The following is a 27,196-nucleotide window of genomic DNA, read 5'->3' on the forward strand; positions in this document are numbered from 1 at the left end:
GATTTAATTTCAGTAGAAATCATGTTGGGTTAATATTTTGATGGAGTGAGTTGATGTTAAGGGAAGGCAGACATTTTGAGGGTTTAATCCCTGGTATAGAAGGTGAGGTCATGTTACTAGTTACTTTAGCGAGTTATGGGGGAGAGTGATGGGCCATTATGGCAAGCAGACGTGTCTGAGCTAGGCTGAACAGGAAGGTAGGAGGCAAGCAGCGTACATGTTATAGTCAGGAATCAGGAATACACTTGATAGGGCAGTTCAGGATAATCTGAAGCATTGCGTAGGCGCTTGGATGTGATACATGACATTTACAGTTAGGCACTACTCGTCAAAGAGTGTGCTTGGTAGGGCACGTAGGAGAGCACCATTCGATACAGGTTAATCTAATGCATGAGATGGGCACTTGAGTGTGATACATAACATTTACAATTAGACCATATACAATATGGAATGCACTTGGTGGGGCTCGTGGGAGAGCACTATTCGGTACAAGTTAATCAGATGGAATAAGCAGGCGCTTAGGCAACACACGTCAGGGACTGGGCTTGGTTGGGTGCAACAGAGAGCAATGTTCAGTTCAGGTGTATCTTAAACGTTTGATAGGCACTTACATCTATGTGTATCATTGCACTGTGGCAATTCCGACAAGGAGCCGCTTAATAACGCACAAGATAAGGCAGGTCCAAGCTTAGATAAGACATGTAGATATGACGGTTGAGTAGGACGCCAGGCATGCAACAGTGCTATAGGTGTGATTGGGCTCTGGCTGGATCGTTGGGGTATAGACTGCTGCAATGGGCAAGGTCAGTTCATGATGCGCGTGTCATCAGTAGAGGTCAGAGATGGTGGGCTGTAGCTCAGGAGGGTTGGAGACCTCAGGCTGACACAATTAGCATAGAATGAATTAAGTTTGGGAAGAAACCTCGAGCAGCATATGTGGCAGTGTGGCAGGGAGGTAGATGTAGGCACGGAACGTTTTCAGTACAATAGCATTGAAGAAGAGTGGTTACCTCGTTTGAAAGAGGGTGATGGTGCGGGTATTAATGACAGGGTGCCTCCTACCCTGCGCAGGTAAAGTTGCTTGTGATAGCCCCCGTGCCCCTCTCGGCACGGACCGGCACAGACAGGGGAAGGCATTGTTCTTGGGGCCTTAGTCGCGTGGGGCCGGCTTCCGCCTCCGGTTCCACATGATTGGAGATGTACTCGCCCAGATCAGGTTGCTAAGCAACCAAAGTAAACACAAAAAGCACATGTCGGGCGTGCCTAGTACAAGTGATGATACTATAAAAAGCATCTCAAAACAAACATGAGCATATTCTTAAATGGGAATACTAGCATATGTTGGTGGAGCCAGCATGGAAATGTATGGGCACAGCCAGCATGAACATGTTTTTTATACTGGCATATATTGAAGGGACCGGCGTGACAATGTATTGGGAAATGTGCTTGTGCACTTTTGGTGACTTGCATCTATTGTACTTTTTTCATGAGTTACCCTACACCCTACAAAACCGATTGCAAAATGTCTGGCCTTTTACCCAAATTTTCCCATAAAGTGTGCTGTACAGGAACCATTTTAACCCATTATTCAAAACATTTTCTCATGGGACGGGGAAGAGTCCCCCCGAACCTGTTAGTGCTGGTCCCCTCGGTATGTTCATTTGCAGTTGCATACTTGTGGCAAATATTTACACCTTCCAATAAAACAACTCACCCACCACCAATGGTGGTTGGTAAAGTTGGGATCCAGACACTGCCATCTTCTTTCTATGCTAGGTGAAACCTTTAAGCTTTGATAAAAAAATGTTTTACTTCGAGTAGTGCATGCCCCTGTAGCGGCATTATCTTCATGGAAATTGCATACATGTGGTGGTCCAGGCTGACCCGGCGTGTGGTGTGCCCTGTGCTTTGTTAAGGAGCTTGGAGGGTGGACACAATTGTGTGCTACGCCACTGATTGGGATCTGATCACCTTGAATGCATTCAAGTGTGATGTGAATGGTTGAGAGGGGCCGCAAACTCGACCAAGACCCTGCTCTGGTACAACACTGTTTAAGAAAATAAGCGCTGGACAGGGAGTTTCAGAAGTGAGAGAGCCATGGAGTGACCCACCCCGCCCCACTCAAACTCCTTCTTGGAAATGGCGTTGTGGAAGCTTCATTCATGGGCTGGTCCTGGGGTGGGTTATTGAATATCGCACCTCTCACATAGAGCTCTGAAACTCATAGATGCAGTGAGCCCCACTCTTGAGGGAAGGGCAGCTGCCCCTCCTCACACCTCACCCAGTCAAAAAAGATTGAGCAACAGTCATGTAGCAAAGCCTATGACATTAAGATGCTATGTTTGGCTCTGGGTTGTGGGGGAAAACATGTGGTTGCCTGTCACATAACTTAAAGGTAAATGCACACAGAGACAGGTGGACTCAGCCTACACCCGCACAATAGGTTTCTTCTATCATAGTGGTAGCTGGCTCATACACACATTTATAACCAGGGAATTTTGTTTATACTATATCCTGGTCAATGATTTAAATTTCAGGCCCGGCCTGTGGGTAAACAGCCAGCACACGCCTCCACAGGTCAGTGCTTTTCTGGCTTGTTTAACACCTCAATGTCACAGATAACGAGTACTTCTGTGTCCACTGATCTATAGATGTTTCCTACACTAGCTGTAGCCTGCGTTAAAGATTTTGGTTACCCCGTTACTGCATTATGTATATTTTATGTATAGGCCCCACGTCGAATCTGAAAAATGACATTCCCCAAATGTGTAATTATGGACATATCACGCCTCCCTCTTTGCCATGGTTCCTATATCTGACTGAAATGAGAGCGCCTGGAAACACGGGTGTTAGACGCATCTGAAGATCGTGTGCCATCACTTCCTGTTATGCCACTTGGGGGTGTGGTCAAATAACATTACTTACTATGATTTCATCAGAGGCCAAGGGTCATGTGATGTCACTTCAACTACCCATTGGCATTTTGGTGAAATGACGTCCCTGTTAACAATCAGATTACCATTTCTGCTGAGGTTAGATTCTTTGTCCCCCTGCAGGGCCACACAAGGGTGACCATTTGGGGACAAATGGACAATCAGGTGAGAAGATGATTTTCTCAAAATGGTGTTCAGTTTTTTCTTACTACTGGATGTAGTGTTTACGTTTTAAAACAGGTAATGCGTTACATTAAACACACTACCGATAACACAAACCGTAATTGTACATGTACATTGAGCATGTTCTGCATTCTTACATTCCAATTGAACTTAATAAAACATGTTTTACAAAATAATGCTGTCTGTGTGTATTTATTTCAATATCACTGGCAGAGTGGTGGACATTATGTGGTGGTTACTAATAGAGACCTCAAATGCATGCAGGGTTGCACAACTCTTAGGCTGCTCCAAAAGCAGGTAGTATATTAGCGAACGGCAATGTTCAGAGCAGCCCCATATAACAACAACAATGCAAAGTTCGAAATTGCTGGTAGCTAGTTAGCTCCTACCTTCAGCCTAGGAGAGCCTGATTACATTGAAACCAACAGCTACCAGGAACTACTTTTGGCTCCCCAGTCCCACTGGTGCCTTACAAAAATGCACATGTGACATTAACTTTGACTGTTTGAAAATGTTAATGAAGAACTAGGACACGTCTAGGACACATTTCAACATAATGAATCATACATGATAGCCAAAATGTTACTGTGCCATGTCCGCACACTGCTCTACTCAGCCCGCATGACATTGTTGCAAATTCACTACTGTAATAACCATCAGGGCGGTTTGACAACAACAGGACAGTCCCCAGCTAGAAGCTGCAACACAGGGGCAAGGTCTGTGAAAAGGCCAATATCTAATAGGAGTTCCTGTCAACCTATTTAGATAATCTTGCTGCAGTGTTTGTCCATCAATTTACCATAGGAGGAAAGCATGCTTGCTGTTTTATTCAGTGGATAGATGGTTAATATGTTTCACTTGCCAAAGATAGAATCAGAGCAAACTGTTAACAATGATACGTTTTAAAGAAACACTTACACACAACTAATGTTTTGTCAATTGATATCTGTAAATTGCACAGTGGATCCATCACCCTCAATTAACCTTTGGGAGTTACGGCTTTAAGTACAAATATATTGAAACAGTATGGAGCAGCCATGGGTAGTGTCAACAGTGGGTGAGTAGTTGACCAACCCAATGTGTAACAGGCGTGGTAGAAAATATTTGGGTCCTGGCATTTATTTTCTTACAAATTAAGCACGGCATAGACCGTAAGTAAAACTGTCATAACTCTTTTGTGATTTATGCAGTCAGCAAACCTCAATCACTAGGGTCCATGGAGAGGTTTCTTACAATGACAGGTTATCGTTTGCAAATAGCTCATTACCCCACACCCACTGGGGAATAGCAATGAATACAACATGAGTGACACATGTGCAATATGTCTAGAAACCTTCCTCAAGCATGGATTCCCTGACAGCAGCCAGATTGAAATCTCGTAAACTTCATGTAAAACAAATGATTGACTAGAGTGTGCTGAGTGTGAAGGCAATTAGGGGCTATGACAGATGTATAAGCGTTTCATGAGACGAGGAAGATTTCTCTTGCTACTGGAGTTACACAGAGAGCAGTTTGAATGGCAACACCTTATTCCTTTAAAGACTCCTCTCCCGCATGGAGCACTGTGGTGTGTGCTGAGAGAGAAAGCAGTTAGAGGCAGTGACAGACTATCAGGGTTTCTTGAGAAGAGGAATGTTTCTCTCACTACGGAGTTGCACAGAGAGCAGTTTGAATTGGAACACCCTCTTCCTTCGAATACTCCTCTCCCGCCCGAAGCGCCACACAGTGTGCTGAGTGTGAAGGCAGTTAGAGAAAGTGACAGACATATCAGTGTTTTGTGAGAAGTGGAACCTTTCCCTCAATACTGGAGTGCATGGAAAGCAGTTTGAATTGTAACACCCTCTTCAAACACTCCTCTCCCGTGCGGATCACCGCAGAGTGTGCTGAGTGTGACGGCAGTTAGAGGCAGTGACAGATGGATCAGTGTTTCGTGAGAACAGCGTTGTTCCTCTCACTACTGAAGTTGCATGGAGAGCAGTTTGAATTTCAACACCCTCTTACATCAAATACTCCTCTCCCACGCAGAATGCAGCAGAGTGTGCTGAGTGTGAAGGCAGTTAGAGGTATTTGGAGGCGTGGGAGGTCTGTATTTTGCATACTCCCTCACACCAAACAGCAATAATAGTCTTCATTTAAAATGTCATACAACATGGTAGATGATTTATGATTTAGGTAGTAAATCACGATACCCTAGAAGTGACCAAATCCAATGTTTTCGAGGAAGAAGTGACCAAATATTTTTTTTATTTGTTTACTGAGAAAAACACTTTTTCAATAAAATATATGTGGGGCTGGGTAAGGGATATTAATAAAGGTGGGGGAAGGAGGGGTTGCTGTGGGGGTCTCGTGGGGGTCTCCCCCTGCAGTAAAAAAAATCGGCCACTTCACTCTTTTGAAAACATGGATTCGGTCAAATCACCTGCATGCAGTAAATCAGTTCCTGAGGTGTGCCTACTGGCGGTGGCTGGCCCATCCACGAGTGGTGTTGATTGTCTGCAATTCTCAGAGGACCACGTGTTTATAAACAAATCTCTTTCATTAAATGAAGCATCTGTGCAACAAAACAACACAAGGATGCTGACGGAGGTGTTTGGCCCCGTGCCTACTTCCTTACCTGTGCAGTTATTGGGCAGCCATTATGAGCATACTTGTTGTGTTGGTGGGGGCTGACATGGGCCCCAACCCGCATTCATACGGCACACGCGCACACGCATACCAGGAACCACGCTGGAGACGTGGCGCTTGCTCAGGTCCCCGGCGCCAACTGCCGTGGGACCGTCTTTATTGTAACCGCGCATGCGCGAGCCTCTATCTCGCTTGCACATCCGCACATTCGCGTAGTCACTACGCAACATCCCTCCTTTTCCCCCCGAACAGGAAACATTAACAAACATTATAATTAAACATGTTATACCCAAACTTTAACTGGCAGTGTGTCACTAGTTACGAGGCAGAGTCCATAATGAAGTCTTGGAACCTCTGCGGCGGCTTGCGCCCCGCCCGGCTCGGATACCTGCGTGCCTCAGCTGTAGGCACCTCTGGTGTCCCAGGAGTCTCTGGCGGTCCATCGTTTCTCGGTGACAGTCCTGCTTCATGTAGTGGGCCCTGCATGACTTCCTCCTCCGGGTTTGCCGCTTCGATGCGCTTGAAGAATGAAACATTCCGGGTGACTGTCCCTCATGCATTAGCTGCTGTGACCATCAAACCATTTACATGGGTCATTCCTAGCGGTTGTGTTTCATATGGCAGTGATAACTTTCCTTCCGGCCTCCTATTCCGCACCAACACCGTGTCTCCCACTGCAATCATTTTCTCTGATAATCCTCGCTGTATTGTCTCTCTTTCATTTTGCGCTGCCCTCTCTGTACGCACCAGATTGTTGTCAATCTCTCCCGGACATCGACCTTCCACTTCAGGTAACAGTCCTCTTGGTGTGCGTTTGAAAAGGGCTTCTGCAGGCGCGACCCCAGTGGATTGATGCGGGGTTGTGCGGTATTTGCGGAGGAATTCAAACAGGTTGCATTGGAGGTCTTCTCCCCCATTCAGCGATATGCGGAACACTTTGTTGAGCGTTCGCATGAAGCGTTCTACCTCCCCATTCGCTCTCGGCCAGAGGGGGTTGACTTTCCGATGTTTTATCCCCCTTTCCTCAAAATAGCGAGCAAATTGCTGCCCCTGGAATGGTGCTCCATTGTCCGAGCATATCTCAAGAGGGAAACCATGGGTGGCGAACATCTTTTCCATGGCTAGGATGGTGTGGTCACTGGCTGTGGATTCGACTAGCTATACTTCAGGATAGCGCCACCATTGATCTGTTACTGCTAGAAAGCACATGCCACGGCCTGTGGACCCGAAGTCTGCATGTACGGTCCCCCATGGGCGGTCACTCCTCTCCATAGCCTGAATGGGTGGGCCCCTCTCCACGGGGTTTGCTGCCTGGCAGGAGATGCAAGCCTTCACAAACTCATCGACCCTGTTTTCCAGGTCTGGGAACCAGACCTTCAACCTTAGACGAGCTTTCGTCTTAGCCATCCCCTGGTGCCCTTTGTGGGCGAGCTGCAGCACTTTTCCCACCAGTGTTCTCGGAATGACGATCTGGTGTCCCCTTAGCAGGAGACCGTCTTCCGTAACTGACAGCTCATGGCGTGTCCTCCAGAGTACTTGCAAATCTTTTTGTGTCCCACTGTTCCTCCGAGAGTTGTTTAAGAGGACCTCACGCCACTCACCGCTGGCCACAGCTTCTTTTATCCTCAGGAACGCCTCATCTACATTGGATTCTTCTGCGATCTCCTGGCGTGCTAGGGCAACTGGGAGTGCCGATTCGACTACCATGTGTACGGCTTCCACACAGTCTGCCACTTCCAGCGAGTCCCTAGGTCTCCCCGCTCCCGGATGTCGGGATAAGTAGTCTGCAGGGTTTTGCGTGCCCGGACGGTACAATAGCTTGACCCCATATTCCATGAGCAAAAGCATCCATCTTTCTATGCGTGGTGGTGGTTTGGACGAGGCTCCTGACATGATTGGGATGAGAGGCTTGTGATCTGTCACCATGACCACTGGCTTCCCTAGAATGTAAATCCTGAAATGTTTGCAGCCCCATAGAATCGCCAAGGCCTCTCGCTTGATTTGTGAATAGCGCCTCTCAGTCTCAGTGAGGGCCTTGCTGGCGTAGGCGATGGGTCGCATGGCTCCCTGAGGATCAGCTTGCATGAGGACTGCTCCCAGTCCCACTGGGCTGGCGTCGACCACAATCTCTGACTCCCGATCCGGGTTGAAATAGGCCATCGTCTCTTGTCCTGATAGGGCGTTTTTGATGGCATTGAACGCTCTCTGTTCCTTCCCTGTCCAGGTCCAAACCACGTCATTTCTGGTAAGTGCCCGCAGTGGTTCTGATAAGGAGGCTAGGTCACGGATGAATCGTCCGCAATAGGCGACCATCCCTAGAAAACTCCTTACCTCTGCTGGGGACTCTGGCAGAGCTGCCTCTTGAATGTCTTTCACCTTCTCGGGATCTGGGGAGATGCCCCCGGCATGAAACACAAACCCAAAAAATTCCAGTCTGTCCTTTAAGAATTCGCACTTTTGTTTGTGCAAGGTCAGTCCGAGGCCGCGCAATCTCTCAAGGGTGTTCTCTAGGCGGTTCAGGTGTTCTGACCTCGCAAATACCAGTATGTCGTCCGACGTGTTAATCACCCCCTTGAGTCCTGACAGGGCCCCCCTGATGGTATTTTGGAAGACCTCTGCCGCGGACCAGACCCTGAAACTGAGCCTCTTGTACTGATACAACCCCTAGTGCGTTGTAAGGGTTGTGATGTTTCAAGACTCAGGGTGGAGCTCTAACTGGTGGTAGCCAGATCTCAGGTCTAGTTTTGAGAAAACTTCCGCCCCTTGGAGTTCGCCAACAATGTCGTCTAGGGTGGGTGTGAGATGGCGTTCCTTCTTGATTGCTACATTGGGTAACCTCATGTCCACACAGATGCGTACTGCCCCCGGCTGTTTGGGCTTTGGGGCCACCACGATTGGAGAGACCCAAGGGGTAGGGCCCTCCACCCTCTCAATAATGTCTAGGTCGACCAGAGTCTGCAGCTCCTTTTCCACTTGCGCCCGCAGATGGAATGGGATGCGGCGATGCTTGAGTGCTGTCGGTCTCACTGACCCATCAATGTGTAGTCGTATGGGGTCTGCCTTTAACTTTCCTATGCCATGGAAAATTTTGTCAAAACGTTGTAGCAGACGTTCCAGGTCAGCATGATATACTGCAAAAGTGAAGTGCACAATGTCCAGCGCTTCCGACGCAGCACAGCTTAAAAGGGAGTGTGGGCTTACACTTGTGACGAAGAATCTCGCTTTTATCTTGTTATTCCCATGAGATACTGGAGCCACTAACACTCCCTGGATGGGAAGGGGCGAGTCCCCTCCAAATGCATACATTTGTGCTGTGGATCCTGTCAGTTCTGGCAGGCCTGGGAGTGCGTTGTGGTGTTCGGTCGCTAGTACACAGATCGATGCCCCAGTGTCTATGAAGACTGGGGTGGGGACTTCCCCAATATTTACTGTGCACGTCGGTTGTCTGCTTCCTCTGGGGCTCTTGGCGATGCTTGAAATGAAGAAGATTTCTTCTTCTTCTTCCTCCTCTTCTGCGATGTTGAGGTCCTGCATGCCCTGTTCGACGGCTGACACTCCCCTCACCCTCCTGGGGTTGCCTCTGCCAACTCTCTCCGGTTCTCTCGAGGTTGCTACTGGTGCAATGGCTCGGCAAACTCTAGCATAGTGTCCTGGTGTACCACACCGACCACAGACTCTTGATTTGGCAGGGCACACCCACGTGCGGCAGGTCATACCCGCAGTATGGGCACGATGGAGCATTGCCCGGTGCCGTAGGGCCATCTCCCCTCCTTGGTGTCCATCTCGCCTTCCCTGGGGTAGGGCGCACGATTGCAAATGCCTCCTCTGCCTTTCCCTAGTGCGTGGCTGCATCCATTTTCGCACCTCTGGCCTCTGCCAGTTCGTATGCTCTCCCCGTGTCCAAAATCTGTTGCAGGGTCAACCCCGGTTCTCTCAACAGTTGCCTTCTCAGTTTCCCGGAACTGCACCCCTGCAGCAGCTGGTTGCGAACCATTTCTTCTTCGTTCACCCACCTGCAGGGACTTGCTAGGTGCCTCAGTCGTGCGCAAAATTGGTCTAACGATTCTTCTTCCATCTGTTTTTCTGCGCACATGACGAATCTATCAAAGTCTACGTTTGCCATGGGAAGAAAATGGTCTTGGAGAGCTTGCTTCACTGCGTCATACGTGACTACTGGGATGTTGAGAGAGTCATATATCCTGTGAACCTCCATCCCTGCGGAGTATACCATGATGGCAATCTTTGCCTCATCATCCGCTTCCCCCGAGGCCGTGAAAAACATTTCCAATTGTTTGACCCATAGGAGCCACTTCGGTCTTAGTTTAGATGGAGGGCCCGTGGTATCAAATTCGGGCATGGGAGCTAGGGTACTGTGCATCCTGGGTGGGACTGGGGCAAGGGTACCCTCTTGTTCTCCTTCACCACCCATGGCAGTGTTGGGTACTCACAGGAGGTTGGTAGCCTTTCTGGCGCCAAAGTTGTCTATTATTCAGGTGCAGAAATGTGGACCCTGGTCGAATGGATCCACTTGTACCTTGATGTTCTGCACTCTCACCAGTGTTCTTCTCCTCCTTTCCTTTGTGCCACAGCCCTGCGACAGCCAGGGCCGTGGGAGTGTCAAAAAATTAGCTTAAAAGCTCTTGGGATTACAGTTGGCGCACAAGCACCCTCACGGGCCGCAACCACTGTAACCCACGTGCGATTTAAAATGGCCGCCGGCCATGTGCGTAGGTCCGTGCCGACACGGAGCAGAATTTTCCTTCCTCAACACTGTCAGAGCGGAGAACTGCTCCGGAGCCGTCCTTGTCGCCAATGTTGTGTTGGTGGGGGCTGACCTGGGCCCCCACCCGAATTCATACGGCACACGCTCACACGCGTACCAGGAACCATGCTGGAGACGTGGTGCTTGCTCAGGTCCCCGGTGCCAACTGCCATGGGACCGTCATTATTGTAACCGCGCATGCGCGAGCCTCTATCTCGCTCACGCATGCGCACGTTCGTGTAGTCACTACGCAACAATACTGATGGTGGCTCAACTGCAATAGCAGAGGCGAAAAAATCACACACTCAGAGGGGAAGAAGCTAAAGACCCCCAACTGTAAAATGATTATGGACGTTTATCCGAAAGCAGGGACTAGTGCTGATGTGCATTACAGACCTGATTAAAACCCAGTGGCCCAAGAAGAAAGTAATTTTATTAACGAGGTTAGGTTTTTAAAGTTGATCCAGGATTACTCAGATTCTGAACCATCTGTAATTTCTGGCAACCGCTTTAAAAGTAATGGTGCTCAACCTAATGCTACTAATATTACAAATCTCAGCGAAATGCCGCTCTTTTGACAGAACATGATGTTGGGGAGGAATAGGACTCACTGTCACCTGTGAGTTCGGGCTCTTCATCTAATTTGCACCATACACCCAGGGAGAAAGACAATAAAATCACATTGTCCTTCCCATCCATATCTGCCTTAAACATGGTCCTATGTTTGTCTGTTTCACTCTATGATAACATTAGAATGGAACTAACGTCACTCACAATATCTCTTAGTGACATAACAATAAGGCTGAAATTGATGGATTCAACAATGAAAACGTGTATGGTAAAAGATAACAATGTCCTCATAGATAAATCCAAGATGGCAGGGGGACCCAGAACTCTGCAATTCTGCTCATCCAGGAACATAATGGTAATGAGGTGACAGCTCTGCGACTATATCAGGAACTTAGTGATCAAGCGAGCATCACCCCCCAGCAAAGGTCAACCAATAAATCCAAAAATGGGAGAAAATCCAGAATAAATAACCAATCCTTTTAGAAAATTCTTACGAGATTTACACACCACAGAAGATTCAGCTTCAAAAGCACCGAAGACGCGGCCAACCCTGTGTTAGCCCAAAGGGTTGTTAGGGATCTGCCAACAATTACAGAGGAGGTTTGTAAGGGTGGAATGTCGGCACATCACAAGGCATTAGGTGCCTATTCTGCGATAGAAGTGAAGCCACATACTATTCTGTCCCTACGCTTCTGCCTATACTATAGAGATGAAATCCTGTATTGGGCTGGTTGAATAGCAGATGTCACTAACAAAAAATGATTGTCATTACAGTTTTCAAAGTACAGCCAAAAAGGACCATAGGTATCCCCCCCAAAAAATGATTGGGTACAGCATGTTTTGTTAGAATACCTGCTAGCCACTGATCGAAAGTTTTAAATCGTCTAAATGTCCTTGCATTATTCCTACAAGATACTGCGTCTACACCCCCTAACCTCTGGTGACATAGACCAGGTTTTCTTCCCCAATGAAGTAAGAACTGACATCGTCAGGTTGAGAATCAGTTCAAAAATGGTTAAATGTGCTTCAGCGGAATTAGATATAATTCATCAAATGGGCTATGATGTGTCACCCTATAATGAGGAAACTTGGATGAGGACTTGGATAATTTTTGACAGTTACATTATTGTTCAGCAGAATGCTGAACTTTCTAAGGGGGTTAGGCCGTTGGGGGCAGAGGGCTGATTATAGCCTTAAAATCGGACGTCTTAGCTAAATATGAGGTATGTTCTGGACTACAGGCGCGGACTGGCCTATATGCAATAGAGCAAACCCGTACCGAAAAGAAAAATGCTAATATGCGCGCCTGTTTTTTTGGTCAAAATGTGCCACTTTTTTGGCCAATGTGGCCCAGTTTGATGAGTTAATCCACTATGCAGCTAGTAGTTTTGACCATTGTTGAAGAATACAACTTATGTAAATTGCACAATTTGCATCACAATTTATCAAAAACTCCCCCTTGGTTACTATTCATTCTGTCACAAATGGAATGAATTGCCATTTGCAACTGTGGGACACTTTTGAATTGGTGCCAGAGACAATTTCATGCTGCAATCTGACCCGGCGGACATATATTATAGGCTATTTACAATTAAGATTATCCTTAAGGGAATCATCAACCATGGCCCAATATTATTAATTAACTTGTATGGGTACACAGCTCATACTGTGCTGGCGGAATTCTTAAGACAATTTAATGAAATAATGATCATATATAAGAAAAGTATTGATGCCAATCATGTTATGATTGGCTGTGATTTTAATTCAGACTGCAGACACAAAGGGAAAAAAGGAAAATCCCAATAGCGAATCGCATGGAAGGTTTTGGAGAAGTTCCTTTTTTGATTGGAACTTACATGTGGTAAATGGCAGTGTGGAAAGGGATATTCCAGTGAGCTATACTTGGAAAAATAGAAGTAGTGCAACATGCATTGACTATCGGGTCCTGTCATCTGAGTACTTGATAGATGTAAAGGTTTTTGGTAATGCATACAGAGGCCAGTGATCATAATATGTTAAGTGCCAGTTTTTGTATAGGCGCAAGCCATGAAAAGGCAGTACAGATGGAAAGGTTAATAATGAACGCCAGGGGAAATATGATTGCCCTAGTTTTTGACGTTCAAGGTTTTAATAAACAGCTAGGGCATACCTTTGAGGAAACTACAATATAATCAAAATTATCCTTGATTACGTCAGAGGGTTAAAGTTGATTATGGATGATAACTGTGATAAAATGTCAGTATGCCCCTAGGCAAAATATCCATCGGTTTGATAACATAGTGTATTGGGGAAAAGTGCTCTTAAGACAAAGCCTACAGTAATTGCAAACATTTTCTCTTCCAAGGAATAGAAAAACAAGAAAATATGGCAACTACGCCAGGCATTCAAAAATTGGCACTGGGGATATTGTTATCTCCTAACTCAGAAGGATAGCGAATAAATGCTGCAGACCATCATTGCCAAAAGTTCTCGTAACTTTTGGGACATCGTTAACGTGCTTTCTTCTAACAACACTGATTCTCAATGTAACCCGATTTCAGAAGAAGATTGGTCACATTAACCAAATGTAAAAGGTCCAATAGAAACAGGGGGAAGTTTAATAGTGACAGAAGTAGAATGGTCTTTAAAAATTGATATTAATCAAGTGGAAACCTGTATTAGAAAATTATTGAATTCTAGAGGCCCGGGCCTAATGGCCTCAGTAATTTTATCTTTGGGGCAGATCCAATTCTGTGGGCCAGAATATTGGTATTATCATTTGACAATATATTTTAAATTAAACGTACTCTGTGCACATGGAAAGGTTTGATAATTGTCCCAATGCATTAGAGGGGTGACAGCCTCAATCTCATCTCTGCTAATTGCCCCAAATGATGATGAGAGCAAAATATTTGACTCTTTTGTTCTGAGGGGCTTGGATGCTTGAACCCATGAAAGGAAATTACTAAGTAAATATCACACAGGGTTATAAAGAGGTGTGTGAACCCTGCTAAACAGATTTATTATGAATTGTATGCAGGAAAAGGACTGGGTAAAAGGAGGGACCCCTGTATGTGTAGTGGCTATTGACTTTTCCCAGGCCTTTGATACAGTGAATTGGGCTATACATTTGCCAACATTGAAATACTGGAATATTCCTGAACACCTTTTTATCTATTTTAATCTATTTACATGAATATACATACCACCAGGTAAGAATGAACAGGCAGGGTAGATTAGCAAACAGATTTGACATACATAGAGGCCTCTGACAGGAGTGTGTACTTGCACCCTGCCTGTTCAATTTATACCTTTCTGATTTTGGGGACACATTGTCTGCTGTAGCTTTTGCAATACCAGAAATTGGAAAACTGCCAATTTTATACATGTATTATGCAGAGGATGTGGTCCTCCTTGATCATTCCGACAAGGTTTACAATACCTAATAGGTGCTATTGAGAGATATGCACAAACTAATGATCTGAGGATTAACCACCACCAAAAAACTATTGTTGAATGATTTGCCTCCAGTTATAGTAAACCCTATGGTTGTAGCTGGAAGGTGGAAATATATCGACAGTTCCATCTAAACTGAATATTTATTTAGGTTTCAGTTTGTACACCTCTATGGCTCATATTTGCTGTATGACCAGATTAAAAGATAAGGTTTGTCAGCTGGTCGCACAAATGAGGCGGGTTAACTCAAGAAACTGTCATTTCACACATACTCATTTAATTGATTTTTTTTACAAATCTATAGAAATCCCTTCATTACTAGATGGACAGGAGATTTTTTTTATCTCCAATACATTGAATGGGATATTATCGAGTCTGCACTATGGAAAAACGTGTTAAACCTTCCTAAATCACTGCCCATCGTTGCTTTCAGATATGAACTAAGTCTGATCTCCATCAGGTGGTGGCTTTAGTTGGAAATTGCTGGAATTCTACAAAACATTTTGATACCTACAACTAATTCTCTGTATGCAGGTATAAAGGAGGAAATGCAAAACCCGTAGGTTCTCTTAACAGATTTCAAAGGTGAGACAAACTTATTTTGAGAGAATATTGATCAAGCAAAGGGTGTTTTGTGTGAAAATCCAACTAAAATAAAAATAGTAACATTTCAAAAGGATTGGGGAGAGACAATGACCAAAATTAGAAGATTAAAAATCCATTCTAGTATGTCAATTCTAGACAAGCCATTGGGTGACCAGCCACGATATTTAAGAACATTCCCAAATTCATATTATAGGGGACAATTTCTCCATTTTAGATTGAATATAATACCAACAGGGCAAATGCAATATAGACGTGACCAGACCAACATTATACCAAAACGTTGCATTCTCTGCAAGGAAGAAAATTGTATTCAAACCTTAAGACATATACTAATTGAATGTATTGCATTACATAATTTACAAGTACAGATTTTTGGAAGACTTGTTCACTATGAAAATTGGTTTACCAGACAAGATTTCTGGTTAACAATATCAAACGGAAAATACATTTTATTGATTATGGCTGTTTTAAAATGTTTAGGCCATCTTAATTTAATTTGTATGCATACATTCTGATTTTAATACTTTATCTCCCTATTTATTATTTATGCACACTAAATTGTATATAAGCATTTTAATAATTGAATAATTTTAATGTTATGACTTAACATTTAATGAAGGTGTTCTTAACTTTTGTGTATTAAATGCGTAAGGTTATTTGTATAACCAATTCCCATGAATAACTGGGGCCACCTACAGCATTTGGCATGTTACGAGCATAAACAAATACATCAATACTGCAGGGGCATGTAGGGGACACAGTTCCAATCTCTGGTGACCCCCTTAATGATGATACGACCATCAGCCAATATGTCACAAAGTTTCAAGCCACCTAGGGGTCCCTTACGTCTATGGAAACAAGGCGAGTCACCACACACAATAGATACGCCAGACACAAGGTTGTATTCCCAAAGCTAGGGTTTATTGCAAAGCAAAAGTCTCAGTTGGCCAACTCGGTCTCACGCCCCGCAACGTGTATCTCTAGACCTCGAGGGATGCGAGAGAGTGAATTCCGTACATCAGTTACATATATAGAAAATGCATATCAAACAATCAGCTATGACATGTTTAACACCCCCTTTATTGGGTTTCTTTGAACTTGGTGTGATGATGGACATTTTTGACAAATATGACACCTTCAAACATCTATTCTAGTAACAATGTGCAATTTGTGAGTGCGGAGGAATCTCTCAGTTGTTGAACAGAACACAGCGCTTCTGTTCTTGGAAGCGAGCTACATACGGGGGGAGAGTTGCATTCCAGACCTTGCTATCTATGAGGTGCTTTTCGTGTCCTGGGAGCCGACACGCTCTAACGGGGCTCAGCAAAGGGGGGCCATAAGAAGAGCATAATTCAAGCCTTTAGCTGCTTTAGTCTAACATATTCTACCATATAACGAGACTGGCTAGCAGCTGCGAAATGATTAAATGCCCTGCAGCTCTGCTTCAAGGCAACATTCGGGAGGGAGCCAGGCATTCTTCCTACGTTGTGTTTCAATGAACTCTTGTTATCCTCACAGCCCTGCGTCCTTGTCCTTTTACGTGCAGACAACAATGCTTTACAGTGGAGCAGTGTAAGCGTAAAATGTACTGCGAAGCAATAAGAACAGAAAGCAATGAGCAATGGTTAGAAAACAAAATGGCGATTCTTGTTACATCAAAATGGCCGTTCATTGGCAAACTCAGAAACCTATATTCTGTCATATCGTGCATGAGACGGTTGGCCCACGGCCATCAAAATACGTTTGCCGTCACACAGTAGAGGTATCCATTTTTCTAGACTGACTGCGAGCAATGCTGAGGGCCCCCCAAGCTAAACAGCAAAGTATGGGCTGCACCACTCCCCATGCCAGCCTGGACCACCATGCATGCCCAATGATCATGATGATCTTGCTGCTGCAGGCACATGCCATACACTACACTAGGTGAACGATGTATGTATGTGTTTTAATCAACTCTTATATCTTTCACCTTGTGCAGAAACAAGGGATCTACGCCTGGCTCCTGAATCCTGACTCCCAAATGTACCAGCCAACTGTGTGCATGGCCAGTAATACTACGCACAATAATGATATCATAAGAAAAGATCTTCATGCTGGCTCTGCCAGTATATGGCAGTATCCCAATGTACAAACATGTTCCTGTTGGCTTTGCCCTTAATGTCAGTAAACATCTCCCACTACAGGAAGAAAACCTTTTGTTGCTGCTGCACAAATGCTTGACAAACCCCCACATTACCATGTAAGAATACCCTTCATATTGACTTTGCCCTCAACACCAATAAAGCAATGTTCAGTAAAGAACCAGTTCCTTGTTTGGCTGCAGATATCCCTCCAACCACGACCCACCATGTAAGAACAATCATGTTGACTTTGCCATTAACACCATAAAACATGCAATGCCACATTAAGAACATATTTTCGTGCTGACTGCACAAGTGCCCACACCCACCCAACGTAAGAACACACATCATATTGGCCTTGCCCCTTATGTGATTAGAGAATACCAGTCTAGCCACTTAATAACACTTATCATGCTGCTTTATTATAAATGTGCAGTAAAAGAAAATGCCATGCCATAGTAAGAAATGTCTAGACTGGCTTCCCCAAAATGCCAGTCTAGCCACTTAATAACACATGTCATGCTTGCTTTGTCATGGTTGGAAAATGCTATAGCAGCGAGAAAGAAGCTTCCCGTCTGCTCCTCTTGTAACACCGTGGCAAAATAAGCTCCTCTGTGGCAACCCAGCACAATCACATACATACACACATACATTCACACAACATTCACTCATTCTTTTACTCACACCATTCACTCGCTCATTTACATGTGCACCCATGCACCATACAATAACTCATTCATGTGCACCCAGTCATCCATACATCATACACTCAATCTCACTCACAGATTACATGATACATAACTCACCCTTGCCTGCACGCATACATACAAACATACATTACAACATTCAACACCCATGCCCGCATGCACACACACTTACAAAAAACATTTGTTTTTTTCTTACCTGCTGTAGAATCATTCTTACCCGAAGTACTCCTGGCCCCTGGGTCCCATGCTCCACCAAAGGAAGCTTGGTTTCTGACTTTTGCAGTGGAGCGGAGGGAGCCTGAGGCCTCTATCCTGCAGCGTTGGAACCAGAACATTTCTTTCTGAAGTCGAAGTGCATGCACTCCAGCTTCAGAAAAACGTGCTACAGAAATGATTTCTTTCTGAAGCTGGACACACCGAGCCCTCCCAGGACATGGTGTAGCAGGTTCCCCTGCACTGTGGGGACTGCAGACCCCCCACCCCCACTATGCCAGTGAAGTACACTTCTTCACTTTAGAAACTGCTTGTAAAATTGATAGCACGCTCACTTAACTGAGAGACTGGTTAACATTTTGGTTGGAGGGTCGTACCTGAGAATTCTTAGAGCGCTCGTTGAATGTCTGCTTAGCTTATAGAGTGAAAGTGTCACCTATGAGACTGTTTAGCACAAGGATTGAAACTATAGCTGGAAAGTTGTTTTCATACTGTTTGGTAATTTCGATTGTTCCTAGTAATTGTTGATGGAAATTCTGAAGTCTGTTAATGGCATGGATGTGAGTATTGTGCATTACTCTTTTCCATTTATTCACATAGCAGTAATAACTTAAACCTAATAACAAACGTACAACTCCCATAATGCCATTGGTTCCCTCCCCCATGTGCCCCAGTCCAACTACCACAGTTCCACGCCCATAATAGGCACGTGACCCAACTCCACTTCCTCTTTTCTGAAGCGACCAACAATGCTGGAGGGATGCCAGCTTAGGTAGAAACATCAAGAAGGCTGACACAAACACGATTCATGTAGTCCACAAGGAAATCTCCAATGCAACACCATTCTCCTCTGTAGGACGACTGACTGCCAAATCCATCTTTGTTTAGACAAGAAAAAGAACCGATAATACAGTAGGGTTCCATGTGGGATAATGTTCACATCCATTCATTGAATATAATCCTGACTTTGCATCATCATCATAAATTACCATGAACACTTGAAATTCGGTGTCACAGCACAGAGGCTTACTATTATGCAAGTTCCATGGCGTGCTAGCACCACTTCAGAAGCCTTCTCAATAGGTTAAAAACTCTTGCTTTAGGCCGCTTTCCTGCCCTGAGAATGTCATCAAGCCAAGTCCAGAAAGGTTTAGATGCCATAGTCCCCCTAGATGACTGAGCTCCAAACCTTGACACATCGATGCCCACCTGAGACATAAGCTATTCGAAAGAATGAACTAAAGAAGTGCAGGAAACTGAACGGAGAAATAACTAATCTGATGCCATTATCATGCCCATTGTCCTAGTCTCATATCGGTTCAGACAAGGAACAATACACCAACTGATTTAGAGCCTGATTTATTCTTGTGCAAAATACTCCAACCACGCAGAAGTAAACACCCTGCTTGACAAATGCATGGCCTTGATGCATTTGAGTTGAATCAAACGGTCCCTGCCTTTAAAAGTGTCCAAGTAAGCTATCCACCAATAACATTCTTCCTTTGTCTTCATGGAAAAGGGAAACCAGCTTAAGTCAAATAACCTTTTTCGACTGCCTTATTCTTTAGCCTATGCAACACCCTGTACTGAAGAGGGCCTGGAAATATTCTCTGAATAAGAGAAGAGAACAACCCGGTGATCCGTGCCAGAGCCCGCGGGGATACTGTCAGAGGTCATACTGTCTGGCATATCTATCTCTTGATGGCCTTTCCTGCCATCTATCCTGATGGCTACAGATCTGATGTTCGAGGTTGAGATCAACACAGAATTCTTTCAGTTGATCACAAAACCTAGCAACTGAAACATCTGGATAGTCTACTGAAAATGCAGCTGTGATTCCACCAGGGATCACCAACAAGACAATCAACCTCACCTGGCTCACCCTCAAATAGGACGTTCAAGTCTGAGGAGTGTTGTAAAATAGAATGGGGTGAATAAAAGACAAATGCGAAGAGAGTGAAAGTAATACACTGCCCCCTGCCAAATTAATTGAACTGGTGAAAACATCTCTGAGGTCTGAAATTCAGGACTGTCAAATTTGCACCGTGAAAATGTACTCTACCAAGCCGTTCTCCACAACTCTCAAAAGTGCAATTGTCTTTATCTTGTGGTGTTGAAACATTAGAAAGGTCTACATTTCTCTGAAATTGATGACAGGTCACAATGTGTTGAGGCTAATTGCGAGTAAAGCGAGTAAAGCGGTGCGGGAAAAGAATCGCGGTAACGGAACTACTGCCGCTTTTCCCGCTCCTCCATACTATGCATTTGGCCCTGGATTTGGGGATTTACCTCCAGTGTCATGCTGGAGGTAAATCCTCCCACTTTTCGCCATACAATCGTCAGAATTACCGCTGCAGTAATTTCGCCATAATTCCCCATGGATTCCAATGGACTCCAAATCAATGGGGACTAACACCGCCATCATCACTTGTAATCCGGCAATAAATCCGCTGTACCAAGTGGCGGTAATGGTAATTCCGTTGGACGGTATTCCGGTGGATTTCCCACTGGATCTTTCTTTCTGACTAACAAACATTATTTTTCTCACAAACACCCTTCCATATATGACTGACCTTCGTATTGCTATGTTGGTCAATCACTCACCTTCTTCTGTAAGAGATTCCTTTTCTCGCTGCAGGAAAAAACATCCTCTTTTTGCTGCCCTGATATGGTGGAACCAAGATAAAACAATCAGAATCCCTTGGCTGTTTGCAACATCCATGGATTTTTACAAAGTACTAACCAATTTGAAGTAATTGCTGAATATCACCTGACAAATGCAACACCTACTGGCTGCTTTGGAGCAGTTGGCTCAGCCTTCCCCATCTTTGGGTGCCATGTCCCTGAAGCTCTGTGCGGTGAACTGTGTGGAACTCCTGTAAGGACCTTTAAATATGCTGCTTCTGGAACCCCAACTATTCAAGCAGCCTCTCCTTCAACCAGTCCTGGGCCTTGCCCATGGACATGAAGTTGTTGACATTATGCCTTAACTCTCTCACAATGTCATTCCCCATAAGAGGACATTGTATCATGAGACTCACCTAAGCAGAAGCTAACCTTGAGCAGAATGCCAATTTTATATTCCTGGGACAGATACACATTGGTGCCATTGAAGAAACAAAGGGTCTGCTACTCCACATTGACTAATTGCTGTGGATTCCAATAACTCACCAACAAACTTTATCTCCTTCTCCATGTCAACAATCTTCACTGAAGGTCTGTAACATTACAAAATCTTACCTTATCCCCCCTCTTGGTGACATCCATGCCACATTTTGAATAAATCACATCTGCCTTGTGGTGTTTCCCGGGGGTTGAAGCTGATATAATGGGAAGTGAAGGCTGAGAGGCTAAGAGAATCCTGCCGTTATCTTTAATCTGGCTATGTAATCCATTTTGTTGCACAGAAATACATCTGTATGCACCACCCCCTTGGGCAGCTGATCCTATTATGAGGAGTTGGGGAGAGTGATTGCCGAAGGCAGAAACATAAGGCTAAGCGCCATGTTCTGTGAACTGCATGGCCCCTCCTCTGGCTCATTTAGATGGGCCGGTTCACTTCCTGAGATGTCTTCTAAACCCCACGTTTATAAACAGGAAACCTTCCTCCTGCGTTAAAGTGGGACGCATGTCCACTGGTGGCTTTCCTCTACCAGGAAGTCCTTAGGGAGCGAAGGTCAGTATCAGTGCCCACATCTTTGTGCACTTACTAGCACTGACGCAGGTCTCCTCAGATGGTAAGGAGCCACGCTGGAGGATCTGTATGGAAGTGCACAATCAACCTGCACTGTGTGCACCAATCACCATGACCCAAAAGTTTCCATCCATTGCAAATATACCCGAAACCACTTATGTTTACCTACCTAGCGCCCTCGAGGCCATTGCAAGCAGTATGAAAAAGAGAAAGTTCAGAAAGTCATGTGACTATCATGGGCCTCGAATGGGACTTATGTGGAGCGCAGCAACAGGAATATCGTAGCTGCAATTTTATTAAGTTTAATTTCATACTGCTATGTGAATAAAGGAAACAGAGTAATGAATAACTTTAAGCATTTGTGCTGTAACACAGAGTCACACCTGACAGTGCAACATTTGGAACTCTTAATTGGGACTCTGTTTGGTATATATCCTTCTGGCTGGACTTTGCCAGTACTGCCAGAGACTCTGAGCAGGTATTGGACTGATTAACGACGCCTTGCTGTGTCCCTGGAGTCACTATTTCAGCAATGCCTCTGTTCTCGCAGCTGCTGTGCCGAAGGACCCAGTGTGAGCTTGAGTCTCGTGCCTACCCTTCTTGCAGGCCTAGTTTCCTGTGCATCCATGCGTAGTATACCCGGGAGATCCTGAGCTGCTTGCAACTAACAGTTGCTATGGTGCTGCGCTGGTTTGCTCGTCCCTTTCTGTTTTTGCCTGTGCCAACAGTTAACAGCCTATATTTCGTTTGTCTGTGCCATCAGATCTCTGCCACCTGGGCTGTGATTTCTGTGCTCTTCCCTATGGCAGATGGAGATTGTTTGCCCGCTCTCATGCCTGTTCCAGATTTAGCCGGTTCTTAGATATTCCCAATGGATTTCTTCTTGAATTGCCCTTAAACTACTCCTTGCAACTGATGTGTGAGCCCACCCACGCGGTGTCTGTTTCCCCACTCCATTAGGAGCACCTGGCATGTGATTTCTCTTCTGCCCTGGTGAAGTGGTATGCCTAGTCGAGCAGGACACTGTCACCCGAAAGACGGCAAATCAGGAGGTTTACCTGACAAACTGTTCAGTAGATTGCTTGAAAGTTCCCCTCACAGACTGCTTCACTAACATTGTGCATGCACATGTATGGGTTATATGTGATTTTACTGACCACAATTACAGAGTGGTACATTTCATTGTGGGCAAAACACTGAAAAACACAGACTTCTTTTATTTGGGGTGCACCCCCCAAAGTCTCCCCAAGCCACCCGTTTTTGTACCCTTACAACACCACTCCAACCGCATCGTGACCCATTTTAAGACCTTTATTTTACTACCCTTTATTTATTTAATTAATGTTTGCAGTGTTTTTCAGTGTTATTGTCCGCTTTGTTATGTACCACTATGTAATGTTTGAGATAAAATGACTTGATACCCATGTATGCTTGAATGCAAGTCTACAGTATGCTGAATTGAGTGGCATTTTCAATACAGCGTTCAAATGTGCCTTTTCGTTGAAGGGGCGTGGTCATGTCTATGTATAATCCGGATCGATATTAAAGTCCGTGATTTCACTGATGCAAGCCATTGGCATATCCTCAGCTTCTAAATGAATTAAATCTCTTACTGATATGATTGGTAGCCTGTGGAGAGGGAGTAACTACATTGCTCCATAGCTAGCACATCTGGCTCTATTGCCATTGCTCTTTCTACTCGTGTGTGAAGCACAGCAGTCAACTACTGTTTTCATCATCGAGTCTTTAGCCCAAGGTATATCAAAATTATTCATGGAAGAACGAAACATAAAACACGCATGGGGGAGTAGTGCACAGGCTATTCCTTATGTTACTCAGAAATTGAATACATGTGTTATACTTTTTAAAATGTGCTGGGGCCATCTTTACAAGGTAAAGCGAACTTGTCTCCTGCCCAATATTGTGTATCATCCTTTAAGGGTAAAGACTTGTCAACTGTCATGCTTAGCTAGAGAGATGCGTTCTCTGAAAAGGCACTTAACTGGTGTTAATATCGATGATGACAACTGTATCCCTGCTTACTAGGAAAATGTACTGCATGTTGCCACTGCTTGCTCTGCCTATATTGCACTAAGACAATTAACTTTCTGTAGACTTTAAGTCCTGTCTTTGTAATAAAGTGGATTTTCTCAAATATCTGAACTGTCAGTGGTGATGTGTAGGACTCCAGGTGCTCCGGCGCACGGCAGTGTGGAAGCAGAGGACCTTAGGTACGGGGCCCAGATTTACTTCAAGTGCAGCCCGGGTTACAGGCTCATTGGCCATGGCGTCGCCCAGTGCCAGCTCGATGGGCGCTGGACATCAGGCATCCCCACATGTGGTAAGCTTGCTCCTTCATAACATTAGATTCGATTTGTGCTGTGGTTACGCTGTAGTTCATGATCGTGTGTGCTGGTGTCCATTTTGAATAAATGGCGGTTTGTTGAGGAGATGTGGTTTCCATGTCAGACGTACTATACCTAACATGAATCAAAATTACTTCAATCGGATCAATCATGATAAAGTAGCATAAGACAGTACCCATAATTGCTACTCAGGGGTGTTGCAAGGTCTGGAATTCTTATATTGTCTTTGCTTTTATACAAATGGCCAGACTTGGGTTCTATAAAGAGATACCATGTTGCGTGACCTGGCCTGGGGCCATGCCCCCTCTTCCCATGGCCCCTCCCCACTAGGATAGAGGGTTGCACCAGTGAATTGTTTCCATTACCAGTACTGAATTTGGGGCCACTTTCAAAAACATTTCCAGGGCCACTTTTGGTTCCCAGTCCAGCCCTGTTGTCACACCTTCATATAGTGCTTCAAGCTGGACTCCTCTCATTTCTTAGCACTGTGATAATATTCATTCCCCAACCCTGCAGGCTGAGCACAGATATCTGGAGTGCACGTTTAACACTTTTAGCAAAATTGTGGGAGCGCTACCATTGAAAATGAAAACGGCCAAATAACCTGTTCTCTAACGTGGTTCATACCTAGGAGAGTCTACAGCCATGTTTTAGTGCAATGCACCTTTAACAGAGGAGAGCAATTCCTTTGAATATCAGCCTGGTCCCCCCCCACAAAGGCAGAGCAGCACTGAAATGCTTAGCAGTGAATTCACATCCGAACATGAGTAGCACCAGCAACCACATAGACATGTTTCTGCCTTTTCGAGCATCATCAGTGAAGTGTGGCTGTGATGCTATGACTCCATAGTCACAGAGATCAAGGCGTGCACATCCCGCTTACCCATACTAACTTATGGTGAACCCCCAGCGTCGGATTGGCCTTTCAGCCCGTGGCCGGGCCGATATCGTCCCTGGGGAGTGGGGGCCGGTTTCTGGCCATGCCTGGGCGGGTTTGGAAGAAAAAAAAAATTGGAAAAAAATATTTTTTTTCCCCACAGTTTTTTTCTTTTTTTTTCAAAAAGCCTTTCATCCTTCTGAGTACCAACACAGGTTGGGTGATATTGTATGTATATTTGTTCTATAAAAAAAAGCTTAAGCGTAAGTGCTATACCATAACATATTATCATTTGGCCTTGAACGTCTGCTTGGATTCACAGTAATTTAGTGTACTTAGGAACAATGCTATTTGATGCCACTTCCTGTGTTGTCAAGGGGTGAAAGGTCGTGTTTCATTAGTTCCCGGGATGTAACTTTGGGGTGGGCTCAAATGACACCACTTCATGTGATGTCATCAGAGGTCAAGGGTCGTGAGGCGAGGGGTGGGCCACTTTTTTGAGACGAGGGGTGGGCCACTTTTTTTTGGGTGTCCGGGCCTATTTCTGGCCCCAGTCCGACCCTGTGAACCCCCAGACATTCCAAGTTTGCCATAATTACAGGATGCCCTCTACTGAGAATGATACATTTTGGCACATTTAACTCTTACCAGATACAGAGTATTGCATTTTTTCCCGTGCCAATTGTTACACACAATATCAAGTGATGTGACGAGGCGTGTATGTAGTGTTGTCGAATTCAGCTGAAGGTAACGTAACTACTGGAACCCTTCAGAATACCCACCCGCACAGGACCTGCAGCCTTGCTCAGGCAGTCCCAGCGTCCGGGTGCATACAGAAGAGGAACATGTACATGCATGGGAGGCGAGCTGTATAGTGTCACATGATGTGTAGCAGCTCAATGAGCCCTTACAGAGCTCTCCACAATGTGGGCCTTCTCGTAAAGGATGAGCAGCGATACATTACATTTAATTGCATTGTGAGGAATTTTGTTCCACTCTCTGACTTTCCATAGGCATTTGGAATCTACCATGCTGAAGGACAAAGTTGAGAACCTCAGCTCTCAGTCAGTGTATCACTTAAAGTTGGGTAACGTTATATATGAGGACCTAGACTTTTCTTCTAAATAAGTCCAATTTGCTCGACTTAAGGGAACCCAGACAGCAACTGACAGGCTACTTCAGTTTTCTGAATGAAACATCAGAAAATCTTAGTGGGGATCTTAATAGGATCTTAGTGCCCTTGGTGACATGAAGACTTCTGTTAGCCCGATCCCAAGTTTTTGCTGAGGTGCTTTTTTAGGGTCGGCATTTGTGCTTTCTATTATAGTGTGAGCATTAATTTTAGGGTCACCACCCTTAGGTTTTGTTCATAGGCTCTGCATTAGCACCTCTATTACTGATGGGTCAGGTGTCCCTTGGATCATAACAGGGGGCGTTATGACTACCATTAATTTTGGCCTCCTGGCACACAATCACAATAGTTAATTTTGTCTCACAGGTCGCATTGTAGCCCCAGCATTATGTTGGACTCTTTAGAGCCATCATCAGTTGTGCTCATGTTTTGTGCTTCCCCACCACTTAATAAAGCTACACAGTTTTCCCTCACAGGTGGAACTTTAGTTCCACTATTAGCTTTGGCTCGTATGTAGTGCTTTAGTGGGATGTCCAGTGGAGTTTATGCCCGAATTCCTAGGCACATCAAACACACTGACAATGCCCACCAGGCGTTGCCTGTGGCCAGGCCCAGTGGACTCTGTTTTCAAGGCATGTCGTTTTACATTGGCCAATGCGCAGGAAGCACACCTACAGTCCCCACTCGACATGTACACGTGTGCCAATGTTCAAGGAGGATACCATAATTTGCATTTTCCATTGAAACTCCCATGAGCAATATTTCCCTTCACTGACATAAAAAAAAAAACTAAACGATTTGCATCAACCTCTGTGAGAAGCTTGTCCCTCAGACAACTCACAGTCCTGACTTGGTTCGGTGAAAATAAGTCCAGTGGTTTTCAACAGAACATGCGAAAGGTGGTTTGAAAGAGACAACATTGAGTTTGGAATGTTTCGGATCCACTGGGAAGTCTGGTTTCCGAGATGATAAG

At 45.0% G+C, this 27,196-nt stretch overlaps 1 protein-coding gene across 2 annotated transcripts in view; it reads left to right on the forward strand.

Moving 5' to 3' along the window:
• The window catches only part of PAMR1 (peptidase domain containing associated with muscle regeneration 1), a 443,694-nt gene that overhangs the window by 290,449 nt on the left and 126,049 nt on the right, over positions 1-27,196 (forward strand). The window contains exon 7 of one of the 2 annotated variants that reach the window (XM_069623360.1): positions 24,019-24,189. The exons of the other annotated variant lie outside the window; for it this stretch is intronic. Coding sequence (XP_069479461.1) covers positions 24,019-24,189 — 171 coding nt within the window. The remainder of the gene's footprint in view (positions 1-24,018; positions 24,190-27,196) is intronic. 2 annotated transcript variants of the gene reach the window in all.

The sequence above is a fragment of the Ambystoma mexicanum genome, chromosome 11 (genome assembly GCF_040938575.1).
Source record: "Ambystoma mexicanum isolate Mex_15411 chromosome 11, UKY_AmexF1_1, whole genome shotgun sequence".
NCBI classification, from domain to species: Eukaryota; Metazoa; Chordata; class Amphibia; order Caudata; family Ambystomatidae; genus Ambystoma; species Ambystoma mexicanum.